General features: G+C 50.4%; 1 protein-coding gene across 2 annotated transcripts in view; it reads right to left on the minus strand.

The window, feature by feature from the left end:
* The window catches only part of LOC102559106 (rho GTPase-activating protein 39), a 166,808-nt gene extending 154,910 nt beyond the window's left edge, over positions 1 to 11,898 (minus strand). The window contains exon 1 of one of the 2 annotated variants that reach the window (XM_014598382.3): positions 11,793 to 11,898. In XM_014598382.3, the coding sequence (XP_014453868.3) occupies positions 11,793 to 11,803 (11 nt within the window). In that variant the 5' untranslated portion in view covers positions 11,804 to 11,898. The remainder of the gene's footprint in view (positions 1 to 11,792) is intronic. The other variant, XM_019485581.2, reaches the window with a different exon arrangement.
* Positions 11,899 to 17,552: the final 5,654 nt, after the last annotated feature.

A 17,552-nucleotide genomic window follows, 5' to 3' on the forward strand; every position in this document is an offset into this window, starting at 1 on the left:
GGGGAAGGGGCATGGGGAAGGGAAGAGGTGTGGTGGAGGCAAATCAAGGTCCCCACAGTGAGGGAGAACATGGAGCAAGGACAGGCTTTGCACAGCTGGGGTGGGGCTGGCTGCAGACAGAGTTGGTGGCTCATCCGGGGAGTGCAGCTCCAGCCACTGCACAGACTCCTGGGGGAGGCACAAGGTGAGGGCAGGCTGCTGCTGCAGGCTGGAGCCAGAGGTGTGCTGGACTCTTCCTAGTGGCTGCACCTGGGCAGGGCAGGCCAGCGGTGGTGGTGCTGGGAGTGAGGCTACAGGCAGGCTACAGCAAATCTTAGGGAGCTGTAAGCCCCCCGTAGCCCCCTCCCAGAGCTGCTGCCCACCTCACCCTGCCTGAGTGCAGTCCCCGCCCCCCCCCGTGAGGCAGCGGTGGCAACGGAGAGCAGACACTAGCAGCCCCACATGGGCTTCAAGCAGCTGCAGCAAGGGGCACCAGCCAGGTGGAAGAAGAACAGCCACTTTTCTCCTGCGCTGAGCACCAGCTCATTCCCCAGAAACTGTTGCTCGGCATGGAGGAAAGCAGGCCCCCCCCAACTCACTGCTGCCAGGCAGTCTTTGCTGCGGCTGCCTGTCCGGAGCCCACACCACTAAGCTGGACTGCGGCGGCTTCACCGGGTGCTGCCCAAGTGAAGCAGTTCAGCATGGCACAAGCTATGGGCAGGCAGCCACAGCAAACGCTGCCCAGCAGCTGTGAGCAAGGGGGCCACTTTCCTCTGTGCTGAGCAGCAGCTTCTGCCCAGCTGTTGCTGTGGCTCAGCCCCAATGGGCGATCCTGGAGCTGGCACAGGGCCCAGGCTAGCACTGGCAGAAGAGAAGGAGCTGGTGCTCAGTGTGGGCGGGAAAAGCGGCCACTCCCCCTCCCTGTGGCCAGCGCCCTGTGCTGCAGCTGCTCAGAGCCTGCACAGGGCTGCCTGTCCCTGCTCTCTGTTACTGATGCAGCATGGAGGCAGGACAGCCCTGTGTATGCTGTGAACAGCTACAGCAGGAAGTGGCTGCCATAGGGGGGCACTTTTCTCCTGTGCTGAGCACCAGCTCGCTTCCCTGCCACTGCTGCTCAGCCCAGACAGGCGAGCACAGGGAGTGCAGGATCAGGACTGGGTGCTGCTCCCTGCCTGTATCATGGGTCTGGGGCAGAGGGGGCTGGGAGTGAGTGGGCACGCAGGAGCCAGAGGCAGCTGGACTGGAGCGCAGAGCCCATGCCAATGCCCTGGGGCCAGCAGGGGCTCTATGGAGCCAGGTCAGCTCCCCCCTCCCCCTGCTGGTGCAGCCCAGCCCGGGTCCACAGACCCCTGCCAGCCCACACCCCACACTCCTCCTACTGGCCTGTTCTGGGCCCCACCAGTGCTGGCTCCCGCGTGCCACTCGCTTCCACTCCCCCCACCGCCTTCCCACCAGCTCCCAACATCATGTCCAGACTGTGGGGCTCAGCAGGAGCTGGCCTGGCCCGAACGACTGGGATGATCCCCGCAGCCCCCTCCTGCCTCTCCCCGCCCCCACTTCTTACCTGAATTTCCCATGCCAGCACAGCCACATAGTCCCAGGCAGGGGCTTCCAGCTGGGGGGCAGGGCCAGGAGGGCACTGCTGTTGTAGGAGCCTGCCATGGCTTCCCCTTTGACAGGTGCCAGGGCAGATAAAAAATTTAGAAAATTAATATTTAGAGGCCCCACAGGCTGGATTAAATGGCCTGGTGGGCCAAATGAGGCCTGCAGACCATATTTTGCCCACCCCTGAGCCAGACGCTGCTCTCCAAGCTGCCAAGCTGCATATTGGCAATCAGATTGGTATTGGCCAATATGGCTGGTCAATAATTGGCTATTGGTATTGGCCCAAAAAAATCTCTATAAAGCTGTAGCAAATAGAGGTGCACTGATAGTCTGTACAGAGAAGGAGACAGGACAACAGTTCCTCAGGTCACAGGGATCCCCCTTCCTAGGCAAGAAGTTTTTAGCACAGCCCTCCTACTTGATAAGGGAAGCTTCCTGTCCCCTTCAGACTCAGCCAACACTATGGCAAGGTTTCAACTGAGGACATCCCAGAAGGCACAGTAGAACTCTGTGGTCTACCTGTCAATGCCCAGCAATGTATTGGTGGGCATCAGGCAGAGGGCATCCAAAAAACTCAGCCAGGGCAAGAGGAACCTCTAGCTGATCCTGGTCACCCATGCTGGCCTGCATCCCTCCCTCCCACAGGACCTGGCAGCTATTGCCATCAGTCAGATCTAGCGAATAGAGCTTTCCATAGACAGCCCTCACCCTCTCTCACTGGTTGCATGGAACCATGAGGGGGATGCCATGGCCTGTCAAGAGGCAGGCCGTGTACTTCTGGGCTCCCCTCCTCTTCTCTAAGACAGACTGCGGCTCTTACTTCGTCTATCTCCCAGAGGGGCTGGATCTACGAGCAGGCCACAGATGCAGCAGTCATCCACAACTCAAGAGCTCTTCCCACTGGTCTCCGATGTCCCCTCTAAGGAGTAGCGGTCTGAGCATGCTGCTTCAGTCCATGAGTGTGTCGCTTCAGTCCTGCCCCCCCCTTCTGGCACAGTACGCCAGTAAGTGTCCAGGTGACAGCAGGCAGGGATCGGCCCCATGTGGAGCACTGTGGGTCCCATCCACTACCCTTCTCCATGCTAAATGCTGCCCAGAGCAGCACAGTGGAGTGCTGTGGGGCAGCCATGGGCCGGAAACAATCAATTGATAGAACTAGAAGGAAGGCACCGGGTCTGGCGCAGGACACTTACTGAAAGTAAGTTCCTCACTCCTCGCATGGGGAAGGCAGTGGCTCCTCCCCGAGGCGAAGCAAGGTGAGGAGGCACATGGCATCAGAGGCTGGGGAGTGGAGCAGTTGCCTAGACCCGGTAGAGCCCACACCAGACCCCAGTCCCAGTCCTCACCTCAGGGAGGAGCTGCTGCCTGCCCTGCATGAGGAGCGAGGAGCTTACCTCCGGTAAGTATTCCGTGCCGGCCCCAGTGCCTCTGCTGCACTCTACACCCAGCTCCTCTCTGGGAAGCCACAGTCCAGCTCCCCCCCGGGCAGGTGTGCAACATTAAAAAGTTACTACATGGCAAGACTTTCAATTGTGCACGGCCACATGCCTGCAGCTTAGAGCGAACCTTGCTGGTCTCCCGACCCTCTCTGCAGAGGGACAGGTTATTTGGGTGGGCAGCCAGGCTCTAGTTCAGCTTCAGCACCTCCCTCCTGAGCTGCATCTTGGCTGCTTCCATCTGCCAGGTGTGCCCCCAGGGGTAGCTGTGGCAATAGAGCCAGACACACACATTCCTCATGTCCCACCATCTCTGAACCAAAGGAAAAGTCAGCTGCTGCTGGCTCCAGACCAGCCAGAACTCCCAAAAGGCTGCCAAAAAGTCCATATCCTCTAGCAGGCTGATGTTTAAAGTGCCAATAGGCTGGCCTTGGACATGCAGGCCACAGCATGACCCAAGTGTAGACAAGGTGGTGGTCACTGAAAGGGGCTAGCCTAATGCTGGAGGCATGGACTTGTGCAGCCTGCTCTTCCTTCACCTTCGTGAAGGTGAAGGTGGTAGTGTCATCAGGGTAGCAGGCATGCCAGATATCCACCAGGGAGTGGCCTGAGAGGACCTCTAATTCAGAGGCTGTATTTCAAGTCCCTGCTGAGGACCAGAGGGTGCCAAGGTAGGCAAGCATCTGCCAACAAAACTGGGCCATCTCCATACAGGATCGCATACAGGGTGCAGGTTTAGAACCAGCCTCTGTACCCCAAAAATGGAGCAGGTGGCCCAGCATCACCTCAACATCTTGAAGGATCTCCAGCTGCAGGCTCAGGGAAAACAGGGTGGGCCCCCCCCACGTGACATCTCTATGAGGTGGCTGAAGTACACAGCATCTGCTCACTCCAGCCACCAAATGGCTCTGGCAGCCAGAGTCACATAGGTCCACTACAGGAAAAGCACAGAGTACCCCCACACCTGAAGAAAGGAGGGTACCTGGCACTGCAGAAACCCGTCCTGCAGCCACGGACATTGAGGGTTGCAACATTAAGTGACCTCAGTGCTGGGGAGTGTCAACAGGCTTGGCAAACTATGCATGGTATTGGTCTCAAGCCAAAGGCTTGTGATTTACTGCATAGTTCATTGGGCTGGGCCTGACCAACCAACAGCATTTCAAGCCATACTGACCCCACAGCTCAGCACTGCTCAGTATGTGTATGTACTCCAGACTTCTACCCTTGCACAAAAGATCCATGTCCTAATTAGACCCCAGTCATGACTGAAACCAGGGGTTCTTATCATGAGTCCTGGGATACTCCAAAAATGTACATGCAGATGAGATGCAGGGTAACATGGTCTGGCTTCACCTCATGAAGGGTGAGGCCATGCTAATCACATGTGCCAGGCTGAGAGAAGGGCCACAAGCAAGGTTCTGGGTGTATTTTCTGCAATGTCGTGGCTTACCATGGCTGGAAAGAGAGTTGACGGTGAGGGGAACAGCACTGAATGGGCACTACCATATGTCTTATTCAGATGGGCTGCACTAATCTATCTTTGTAGCAGGTTCCCATCAGCATGTTTGTATAACATGGGCCCTGTGTTTTATAGTCATGCTCAGTGTTGGCTACATTTAATCAACTTTATAGTTGGTTTCTATTGCTGAGCACATGCTGCTTTTGGCAGCAGTTTAATGATAGACCAGGTATTTAGTGAAATTTTTGTTGTATGCAGTTATAAGGGGGCTTTTTCCCCATGCCAGTTGGTGGGGGGGAAAAAAACCTCATCTTGTATTCAAGTAAATACAGTATATAAATTGTTGCAGAAATACAGCCTGTGTCTATTGTCATCTTTGTGTCATGTCAGCCCAGATGGTTAATAAATAATTTTCTGCAAAATCAACATGGGGAAACAAAATATCCTACATTTGGAAATCTCAAAAATAGTGTCATTAGCCATCCCACTGAGAACTATTCTGAACTGGTTAGAACTCTTTTTGATTCACATTCTTTTTATTGTACTGTTTCTTTTTATCATGGAACATATAGCTCTGTGCCTTGGATTTAGTTAGTTGATATTTAATTGGGATATCTAAATCAATCTTTTTGTAGTTTGTTGCTGAGTTCCTTGGCTTTCAAGTGGAATGTGTCTTCAGAACTAAGAATTCTTAGTTCTTAGAAGTGCAAACAGCAAATACCTGCCAAGGTAATGTATAGTAAACCTCCCACTTAGCTGCTGGAGTGGGAAGGTCTAGGCTTTAAGCCCACTTCATGGAAATGGGAGACACTTCCCTGGCTTGCTCCTGGGGCCTTACGGCTGAGGGCAAGCAAAACTCGGGGGCATCCGAACCCCAAGCCTCTGGGCTTGAGCCTGCAAGTAGGATGCCCACCAAAAGTTCTGGAAAAATATGAAGCCCCAGATCACGGTGAAGGACGTCTGCCAGTAGTAGGGCCACTTATGGTTCTGGACTGACTCTCAGATTTGGAATTTGTTTTGGCTAATTTGGCCCGGAATACAGAAAAGTTAATTGGAAAAAAAAATGTGTACCACACATGTGTAGTATATGCAAATTGCTACAGCTGTATTTAATTTCAAGGCTATTATTTTAAAAGGTGTTCCTCAGTTCCACGTGCTCAGGGAGAGCAGGGCCTGAGACTGACAGTAAGGGGAAGGGGCTGCTAGGGCAAAAAGCTGGCAGGAAACAGAAAGCAAAGGGCTACTTGACCATCCAGATTTATTTTCCCAGTAGGAAGGGGACAAATTCAAGGCAAACCTCCAATAATTAGATTCTATATCTGGAAAATTTATAACAAATTTATAAATTTTCCATACATAAAATCTGATAATTGGGGTGTCATCTTACAATCAGGGCTGCTTCTCTTTGAGTAAATATAGTATTTATACTGTACAACATGAAAAAGAAAGAAGCCAAACTCAACAGCAACACATTTTCTAAGCCTATGCAAGAAACACAACTTCGTTCCCTGAGGACTAAACATCCACAGTCCTCTGACTATTACACACAACTCCAAATATGCTTCATAGCTATGCAGGAGAACTTCAGAGAAAATTAGAAATCATCTACTTCGCCTAATCTACTCCAAAAGAGACCAACTCGGGAAGGAAATCACCACATACTACAACAAGTTAAAAGACAGAAATCCAATCATCTTCCCTAATAATATACAACTGATACAAAGAAACTACAAAAACCTTTCTACAACATTCATCCTACATAAAAAGAAGAAATTGAACAAATTACTCCAAGAACAAGTTCTCCAGCCACCAAACAACCATCAGAGGAACAACACCAACACCTTACAACATCCCAACCTCAGACTTGATGAAACTGAAAGCAGCAACCAACCCTCACATATCATCAATCTTTCCACATACATGCTTACCAGAACTGAGAAATCTGTCCTTTCTAAAGACCTAAATTTCTGTCCAGAAAAAGACCATAACAAAATACTTAAATGTGGAGAACTAGAAGAATTATTCCTTGAGGCAGAGGCATCGGACGATTTCCACGACCAAACTGACTCCACTCCCAACAACAACTCATCCTCTGACAACATTCAGGAAAAGATCAACCCCAAAAAAGCATCAGATTGGACACCTCACAGAGGATGAAACCCTAACCTTGACTGCTACGTTGACTGCTTCAGGGAAAGAATGAACAATGAAATAATCAGCAACACATGCCACCATAACAACCTCTCTCTACCAGAGAGAGGAGGGGCCATAGAATCTCTAAGATCTAACCACCAAATAGTAATAAAACCAGCAGATAAAGAAGGAGCCATAGTCATCCTAAACCATGAAGACTACATAAAGGAAGCCAACAGACAACTCTCTGACACTGCCTACTACAAACAACTATGAGAAGATCCTACTCCCCTTTTTCACCAAGTAACTCAACAATACCATCAAATCACTTCCATCAGGAGTACAAGAAAAACTACAGACCTTGAGTTTTTTCCCCCCCGCCACCTACCTGGGGACTTTTTTTTTTTTACATGCTCCCAAAAATCCACCAACAAGGGAACCCTAGCAGACCTATCATACCCAACCATGGGACCCTAACTGAGGAAAGATCAGGTTTCATTGATTCAATCCTAAAACTGCTCTTTACCCACAGAGCAAGTTTTGTCCAAGATGCTACAGACTTTCTATGAAAACTTAAAAACATAGACCACCTTCCCAGCAACACCCTCCTAGCCACCATGGATGTTACCAGCCTGTATACCAACGTCCCATACCAGAATGGCATCCAAGCCTGCCTTACATATCTACAAGAGCAAGACTACAACTCTGAGAACAGACCCAAAGATATTACTGACCTTATACACTTCATGCTCTCACACAACAATTTCACTTTTAATAACCAACACTTCCCTCCAGACCACAGGCACAGCTATGGGCACCAAAATAGCCCCACAGTATGCCAACCTTTTTATGAGCCATCTGGAAGAAGACTTCCTCAAGAACTGCACCATCAAACCCTTGCTATACTTAAGATCTATTGATGACATCATCATTTGGACTGAGAACCTGCAATCTCTGGTTGAGTTCCATCAGAAATTCAACAATCACTGCCCCTCATTCCAACTTTCTCTAGAATACTCCAGCACCAACATCCCCTTTTTAGACACGATTGGTATCCAGAATGATAAAATACAGAGCATGTTATACAAGAAACCCACAGACCAACATACATATCTGCACAGAACCAACAAATCGCCCTAAACGCACCAAGAAAGCTGCAATTATACAGCCAAGCCCTCAGATACCACCAAATTTGCACTGAAGAGAACACCTGGGATTGCCACTTCACCAATCTTAGAAAGGCTTTCACCCAACAAGGACGCTCCTCAAGAGAGAGAGATCACACGTTTGAAAGAGCCACTCGGATACCATGTGAAGAACTGCTGCAGTACAGAAGAAACCCCCCACAAATAGCATACCGCTGGTTATGACATATCACGCCTCCCTCAAACCCATACAGAAAATCCTCAAACAACTGCAACCCATACTAGGAAGACAGTATAGGCAGATCTTACAACTGCACCTCCAGAAATGTAATGCATCTCCTCCAATGCCCCGATGGAAAATACATAGGAGAGACCAAACAACAACTGCGCACCAGAATGAATGCACACCGGAAATCTATCAAAGACAAGAATACCCAACTACCTGTGGGGGGCACACTTTCTCACAGGAAAACTACTCTCTCTCTCCAATCTCTGTCCTGATCCTCAAAGGAAACTTACAAAACACTTCTCAGAGACGAGCCTATGCACTTCACTTTACTTCACTTCATCAGCCTCCTGGATACTAAAAATCATGGACTGAATATAGACACTGGATTTATGACACACTTATAACTTGTCTGACATCTGACTCCCCAGGTACTTCTCCACTATTCATCCCCCTCCTCTTTCTCTTCCCCCCAGCCTGTCTCTCACCCTCCTCAATCTACATCTTCACCAACTGCCTGCCTATCTTGTATGCATACCAGCCCAGCCTCTGGCTTCTTTACTTTTCATTCCATCCAGGAAGCGCGCACACCAACTGCTGAAACTTCCTCAGCCTAACAAAGGGTTTTTGAACCTGAAAGCTTGCTTAAATTGTTTTCCAGCTACTTAAGTTGGTCTAATAAAAAATGTCAGATTCACCCAAAGAACCTGGTCTACTGATGTCCTTAGACCAACACAGCTACAACCCTGTAGTATTTACTTTACTTTAACGTTAGTATAGAAGCAATTCTATTGATGTAGGTGAGACTCTAAAAGGCAGGACACATTTATTACTTCCTCTTAGAAACACTATACATATAAGACTGGAACAGACACAGTCCATCCAGCCCGTGGGGACCCTCCATATGCCCTGGCCCTCACTGCCCCTCTGCAAGCTGGAGCCTCCATGCAGGAGGCGCAGCTCTAGTTGCTAAGTCATGCCCCCCCCAGCCTAGCCTGACTCACCCCAGCCCCAGGCTAAGGGTACTGGAGACAAGAAGCCCCTCCTGGCAGAGCTTGTGCCTGGCCATCCTAAGGCTGTTTCCAGCCTCCCTGCCTGCAAGATAGGGAATTCAGGTGCAGCCCCACAAGGCCAAGGCCAGGGATTCCCATTATAGTAGATGCTCGACTATTTTAGCAAATAATGTGGGGGGGTTCCTGGTTTCAAGATAGCACCCTCTCCCTCTCAAAGTGAATACTTCTGGAGCTAGGGGAGAGTTAGAGTTGGATTGGAAATGGGTCATCTAGCCTCTGAGGAGCCCCATGGACAGGTTCCTGCCCACAAGGCCAAACAAGTTTGACACCCCTGCAATAGATAATAAGCTAAAGAATACAGGGTTGTAGATGCTGACTCCCTGGACTAGTTTGAAAAAAATAGCTTTGAAATCTCTGTGCCCCTTGGCAGTACTCTAGGGGAAACTGAAGATCTTAGTCTTGGCTACTCCATTAGGTTTTTCCAATTTCACCAAAGCAGCCAATGACCTGCATCCTTACAACTTTTGAACTAAATATCTTTTATGATGGTGTTAGGTGAAAAACAAGGAACATCATCAGCTGCAACCACTGGCAAAGAGCAGAATAATGGAGAGACCGTATGACACAGACCTTTTTGTTCTGGAGGACTTCTGCTATCTTTCTCTCTCTGTCAGTGTGAGTCCATCCCAAAACATTCTGATATTCCCTGATGACAAACAAACTGTTGCAGGGGAGAGATGTCTCATCTTATAGAAGAAGGTACCAGAGGGAAGGGAGGAGAAACAAAGAAAAAGAAAGATACACTAAAATTTCACAGAAGCTCCAGAGCACTCTGGGTGCTGTGAGATCCTTTTAAGGATGCCCTAGGGTAGAGCTCAAAATTAGTTCTGTTAGGTGTGCAAATACCTACATGATTCACAAGATAAAATCCAGGGTGTCACAGATATCCTGATCTGTTGGCATCTTGCCAAGTTTTTTGCAATACAATTGTTCTGTGGTTTCCATAGTAAAAAAAAAAAAAGTGAAAACTAGGAGCTGGCATTTTCTGAGGGGTGCTTTAAGTCTAAAAAGGTTAAGAAGCATGCCTTGAGAGAGTTCCTCCCATGAGTCTGCCCAAGTAGTGGAGAAAAAGATTCATACCAATCAAATGCCCACACAACTTCTCCCATATAAAAAACCCAAGAGAAGCCAGCTATAACACTATGTCCCAGGGAAATGCACACATACTTGCATGTCAAAGCATTCTAATGTACTGATTTCTAACAGCAGCAATTCTGACAGAACAATAGAAAAGCATCCGCTACATAGAATAACTGTACCTTTGCCAGCCTCCATACTATTTCCCATACAGAGACTATATCCCCCCCCCCCTTACTTCATGCCAATAAACTGAACTAAGACAATAATCAGGAAGGAGTCTTTCTAATAGGGATACTCATAATATATGTTAAACCCACTCCATGTTTGTTTGTTTGGAGCACAATACAGTTTGGAAAGCTGTTTTGAATATCCTGGACATTAACATTTATTTTAAATATATGATCCTTACTACCTACCTGTAATAGGTTAGGTGGTTGAGGACCTTTGTGATGCCCCCTACAGAATCCCTCATCTCTGTTAGGCTCTTTTCCTGCCCTGTCTCTCAAAGTCACACCTTGCCTTCTCATCTACCACATCTTGGTGGAAATTTCATGAAAGGAGACTGGCAAACCTAAGGTATTCTCTGTTCTTGAATGTTCAACTCTCAGCCTTATCTGCCTTAAGGGCTTAATGTGTGGCTCCTTCCACCCCTACACCATGCCCCATGTCTGGCAGGTATTTTGAACAACCAGTCAGGTGGAACACTTGTCCCCAAGTCTCCAGCCACCCCAGGCCTTCATACTCTTACTGGGGTTCAGCCTTCCTGGCTTTCACCCCTCTACTCTGGCTGGTCACTTACCCAAGGCCCGCTGCTGCAGACCTGGGCTCTGCTCCACCCCCACTTGCCAACAGCTTGGATCCAAGGGGTTGGAAGCACTGTATGGAAATCAAGCAAGGGGGGAGGGCAAGGACTCTGGAAGGGGCAGCTAATCTGGGACACTGAAGACTTCCAACATTTCAGATATGCCTGGAAAACAAGTACCACCTCTAGATCTCTAGCCCTGCAAAAGATCCCTTGGGAACGGTGAACCTACAGGAGAGTCAGAGCTCATGCCCCTTCAGGGGCTGAAGCCCCCACCAAAGCACGAAAGCCTGAGCTGAAAGCAGGAGCGCTCCGACCCTCCTGGAGGGAGTGGAGATGTTTGCGGGCACAAGCGCTACAGGTTTAACTGTTTCACTGCTGGTCACAACACCCAGCTACAGCACTCGCCACGTTTCCCCGGGCACCAGACACTGGGGGCAGCAAGAGGTGCGAGGGACTGCACGAGAACAGCTGGTGCAATGCAACATGACCTTCTGAGCACGGAGCAACCAAGAGCCGGGTCGGCAAGAGGCAGCCTCCCCTCTACACCCCGGACACGAGGCCGTCTGGCAAAGGCCCCGTAGGCAGCTCGGGGCCCAGAGCGCCGTCCCCCGCCCCCCACTCCCGTCCTCCAGCGGGCTCCCAGCGCCGGGCCGGGCCGGGCCGCTCCGCGGGAGGCTCCCTGATTCCCGCTCGGCCCTGGCCCCAGGCCGCCGCGCTCCAACTCCTCTCGGCTCGGGCGAGGCGCGGAGAGGCTGGGCGCTGTTCCCACACCCTGCCGCGGGAGCCCGGAGCGGCCCGGCTGCGAGGAACCGGCGGCCGCTGCTCGGCCGGGCCGGCCGCGCCGCACTCACCTCTGCGCCATGTCCCTGGCGGGCTGCGCGGGCTGGCTGCACCCACCCCTGGGCCAGGCGGCGCTGCAGGATGTGAAACCCGATCCCGCCGCCGGCTCCGCCCGCCCGCCCTCCTGTCCCGGGCTGGTGACCGGGGCAGGGCGAGACTTGGGCACTTCCCGCCCCGCCCCGCCCCGCCCCGCGAAGGTGAGGCCCGGGCGTCTCTCCAGGGTCCGGCTCAGTGCCGGTATCTGCGTTGAGGAGCGGGTGGCTTGGGCCATGCTGGCCTCTTTTGTATCGCTTTGAAGGCGTCTGTAGCGGGACCGGGCTCCTCCGTTTCTTTTGAACTGGGCTTTCGGGGCGCAGCTGAACCGCGCCTTCTCTGCGAGAGTCCTAGTTGCCGCTGCTCGGGGAACGTGGGTCGCAGCGCACTACGAACACCTCAGTTTCATCCAAGACACAACAGACTTCCTGCAAAAACTCAAAAACATAGACCACCTTCCCAGCAATACCCTCCTAGCCAGCATGGATGTCACTAGCTTATACACCCAGGTGGGCAAAATAGGGCCTCGGGGCCAGATGCAGCCTGCCAGGCACTTTCATCCGGCCCCCAACGAATTGTGCCCCACCCAGCCCTTCCGCCCATGAGGGTGGGAGCGAGGCTCCTACACCTGCCTCCAACATACCCTAGTATGCCTCACTCCCACCCTCATGGGCTGAAGAGTTGGCCCTACTAACATGGGGCAGGGCTGCTCCCACAGGGCAGCAGGTAGCGAAGCGGGGGGCAGGGCTTCAGCTGGGCAGGAGCATAGGGCTAGGGCTGGGGCTGGCTGCAGTGCAGAGCGTGGGTCGGAGCAGCGCGGAGCTCGGATGGGCAGGGTGTAGATGTGAGGAGGGAGGGGCATGGGGATCCCTCCCCCACTCCTCCACATGGTGCGCAGCGCTGGCAGGCAGTGGGGGCAGCAGCAGCAGGCAGGGCCCTGTGCTTGGTGCTGGTGCCTGGCTGCGGCCAGGCTGTAAAGAGCACAGCCCCCCTCCAGGCCATTTGTTTCCCCAGTTCTACCCGCACTGGCAGGGCACAGGAGGGAAGCCCCAGGTGCTGGAGCTTGTTGCTTTCTCTGCTCCTGGCTGTGATGTGTAGCTCTGGCCAGAGCCAACCACAAGTGCTCCCGCCTGCTTCTACCCCGTGTGTGTGTGTGTGTGTGTGGGGGGGGGGCTCCCGGGAGCTCCCCATAGTCCTCTCACCTTCCTCACGCCCCACAAACCACACACCAACACACACACATACCACCCCCCCCAGTGTTGCCTGCATTGACTGCAAGAAAGGACTGTGTTCCAGAGCCACACACCCACACCCTACAAACGCCACACAAAACCCCCCAACATACCCTATGCCCCCCACACACAGCTCCACCCTCTCACAAACTTCCCACACATCCCACTACACACACACATCTCCACACCCACTCTAAACACCCCCACCATACACACACACACACCCAACCACCCCCTCACAATATAAGACTAAGAATTTATTTTTGAGATATGCAATCACTATACACAAACAAAAATCATGACAAAAGTATTTTAGTAATCAAATTAAAATATGTTATAGTAGGTGTTTGACTTTTAGTGCATGATCTGTTTTTTTTCTGGTTGTAAGATGTCACTCCCCAAAAAAGGAGTATTTTCAGGGGGGCAGGGGAGGGACTTCTAGTGGCAAAAGTCAGCGGTTAGGGTTGGGACTTCTGGTCCCAAGATGGCAGCCAGGCGTGGGGCACCTATCAAGGAGTGGGGCTACCCATGCGGCCTTCAACAGCTCACCAAATGTCATTAAGTAGCCCTTGGCCTGAAATAATCGCCCACCCCTGTTATACACCAACATCCCACACCAGAATGGCATCCAAACCTGCCTCACATATCTACAAGAACACTATTACAGCTCAGAGTACAGACCTCAGGATAGCACTGAACTCATAGACTTCATCCTCACACACAACATCTTCAGTTTCAACAACCAGCACTCTCTCCAGACCTTGGACACAGCTATGGGCACCAAAATGGCCCCACAATAAGCCAACTTTTTTATGGCCCACCTGGAAGAAGAATTCCTCTAGAACTGTACCATCAACCCCTTCCTACACCTGAGATACATGATTTGGACCAATACCATGCAGTCTCTGACTGATTTCCACCAAAAATTCAACAATAGTAGTATTTAGGCTCACCGCCCTTCAATGCAAATGTGACAGGTAGGTGGGACAGGAAGTCCTGCCCCTTAGACCCGCCCCCTTTCCCCTGTATGGTGTGACATCACTGGCCCTGCCCCCTGGCCCAGTCACATGGTGTGTGATGTCACCAGCCCCGCCCCGACCTCAGTCACGTGGTATGTGACATCACAACTCCACCCTCACTCTGGTCCAGTGGTGTGTGACATCACTAGCCCCGCCCATGACCAGTCACATGGTATGTGATGTCACCAGCCCTACCCCCTGACCTCAGTCACATGGTATGTGACATCAGCAACTCTGCCCCCACCCGTCACATGGTGTGTGACATCACCAACTCCGCCCCCACCCCCCAGTCATGTGGTATGTGACATCACCACCACATGGTCCATGACATCAGAAGGACAGCCCATGCAGACCCCCAAAGCCCAACACTTCATGCTGCAACAACTGTCCTACGTCACGTGGTACAGTTATGACCTATCAGGTCCCAGACTGCTCTAGCCTCCAGAGCACAGGCGTGGCCTATGGGGTGGCAGGGCGTGGTGCAACCCCTCTAACAACCCGCCCCACTGAGAATTTGGAAGATGGTATCTTTGTGCCATAGTTTAAATTTGTCCTCAAGTGCACCCCATGGGTGTTAGCGTGGGGTGGGTGTTGGGGCAGTGGTTACCAGACATGTCTACACAGGAGGCTGTGTTAAAGGAAGTTTATTACTCTCCTGGTGAAGCTAGCAGTTTTGGTGTAGTGAACACGCTTTTTGCAGCCACCAAAAGGCAGAATAAGGTTCTGAACAGGAGTGGGGTGGCCGCCTGGCTTTCAGATCAGGATGCTTACACCCTACACAAACCAGCGAGAAGACATTTTGAAAGAAACAAAACTGTTGTTTCAGATATTGATGCGCAATGGCAGGCAGCTTTGGTGGATATGCAGCAGTTTTCCAAGCACAATTGTGGTGTTAAGTTCATCTTAACAGCGATAGCCATATTATCAAAGTATGCCTGGTCTGTGGGTCTAAAAGACAAGTCAGGTGGTGAAATTGCTTGGGCCTTTAAAACCATTTTTACAGAGGGCCGCATACCCCGAAAATTACAGACTGATCGGGGAAAAGAAATTTTAAATAAGTCTTTAAGCAAACTGTTAAAACAGTATAATATTCACCATTTTGTGACGAATAATGAAGTGAAAGCAGCAGTGGTAGAGAGGTTTAACAGAACATTAAAATCAAAGATGAGGAGGTATTTTGCAGCCCGCAATACCTTTCACTACATTGATGTTTTACTAGAGTTTATAAAGAGCTACAACCACAGTTTTCACAGAACTATCCACACCAGGTCTGTTGACATGAACTTCTCAAACTCTCCACAGCTGTGAAAAACCAGTTACAGGGACTATTTCAAAATAAAACCAGCACCACCCGTGTTTAGAAAAGGAGACCACGTGAGGGTATTTAGGACCAAAGGAAAGTTTAAAAAAGGTTATGAACAAACATTCACCAATGAGATTTTTATAGTGGATGAAGTCTTTAGACGTGTGCAAACGCCTGTATACCACCTAAAAAATTATGAAGACAAACCTATCAAGGGTTCTTTTTACCCTGAAGAATTACAAAAAGTGAATCCCAAACAGGACAGAGTTTACAGGGTTGAATAAGTTCTAGCAACAAAAGGAAAGGGAAGAAAGAAGCAGTTGTTGGTGAAATGGTTGGGGTGGCCAGCTAAATTTAACAGCTGAATGGAAGCCTCCCAAATCTGTAACATATAGGGGTACCTCAGTCAGAAGGCTGAGATGTGTGATGGCGGCTTTTACATCACTTTGCCCAGCAAAGCTTGTGCCAGGATTTTTCCGCAGAACACCAGCTCGAGCTTTACCATACAGCTGGTTAAACCTCTGGATCTGCTGGGTAACTGGGAGATAAGGTTAGCAGAAATACAATACCCACACAGCTGGAACAACATCAATGAAGACACTCCTTTCAAAATCATTCCTGGGACTAAAAAATGGGGGTACATCCTGCCTCGGGGGTATTATACAACCATCACAGAGTTACTGGATCTTATGAACAATACAATTACCACCAGCCCTACTCCGCCCAAATTTGTTATGCACTATGACCTAGCTATCGGAAAAGTGAGACTTAAATCCAAAGATAACTCTTATGGTTTTTATACATATGGTGAGCTAGCCTATATTTTGGGAATGGTACCTGGGGCCTCTGTTAAAAAACCACCCTTCCCAGCTGATATTACCAGTGGGTTCAGTTCACTTTATGTCTACATAGACATTGTGGAACGCCAGCTTGTTGAGGATTTTTCAGTTCCTTTGCTACGCTGCGTCCCTGTCCGTGGGAGGAACAATGAGTTTGTCAACATCACATACGACAACCCGCATTATGTCCCCATTAGTCAGCACCACATAGACACAATCAGCTTTGGAATAAAGACGGATCAGAACAAACATGTCTCATTTCACTTTGGTAAGGTGATCGTTAAGCTTCACCTACACCCCCGGAAGACGTTGAGATTTTAAAATAAGTAAAAGCACGATGGTGATGGTAAAAAACTATGGGGACCCTAACTTGTACAGAAATTATTATAAAGCCCAGGCTGGGTATGGTCTTCCCAGATGTCAGGGGGTGTCCATGATATATGGGCTGGTGTGGAAGGCATATTTCACAGCCTCTTTAGAAAAGCTGTTCCGCTTTTGAGAAAGGGTCTGGAGATTATTAAGCTCCATGCTAAAAATGTGGCGCAAAACATAGCCAAAGATGTGATGGGTCACATCTCCCGAGCTGTGCTGGATAAGGTGGTCAAGCTGGCAAAGCCGGAGGGGTCTGGCCTCATGTATATTCAAAGAAAAAGCCTTAAAAGAAAGAGAGATGCACCAGACTCCAGACGTGCAGGACCTCCTCAATCCCTTAAAAAGAAAAGGGTAAGTCAACAGTCCCCCCTTGTGAGCACAGAGGCGGAAAGGGATCTTGGAGTCATTATTGACTCCAACATGAACATGAGCTGCCAATGCCAGACCGCAGCCAGCAAAGCCAACCGCACCTTGTCATGCAGCCAAAAATGCATCTCAAGCTGGTCCAGAGAGGCAATACTCCCCCTCTATGCGACATTGGTCAGGCCACAATTGGAGTACTATGTCCAGTTCTGGGCACCACACTTTAAGAAGGATGTGGCCTGCCTTGAGAGGGTTCAGAGGAGGGCCACCTGCTTGGTTGGAGGGCAACAGGGCAGGCCCTACCAGGAGAAGCTGAGGGACCTGAACCTGTTCAGCCTCAGCAAATGGAGGCTGAGTGGGGATTTGGTGGCTGCCTACAAACTCATTAGGGGAGATCAGCAGCAAATAGGAAGGGCCCTATTCCCCCCAGCAGCACCTGGGGTGATGAGGAACAATGGCTAGAAGCTGCTGGAGAATAGGTTCAGGTTAGAGACTAGGAGGCACTATTTCACTGTTAGGGTGGCTAGGATCTGGAACCAACTTCCTAGGGAAGTGGTCCTCGTTCCTACCTTGGGTAAATTCAAAAAGAGGTTGGACGAACACCTGTCTG

This window comes from Alligator mississippiensis, chromosome 9, assembly GCF_030867095.1.
Source record: "Alligator mississippiensis isolate rAllMis1 chromosome 9, rAllMis1, whole genome shotgun sequence".
NCBI classification, from domain to species: Eukaryota; Metazoa; Chordata; order Crocodylia; family Alligatoridae; genus Alligator; species Alligator mississippiensis.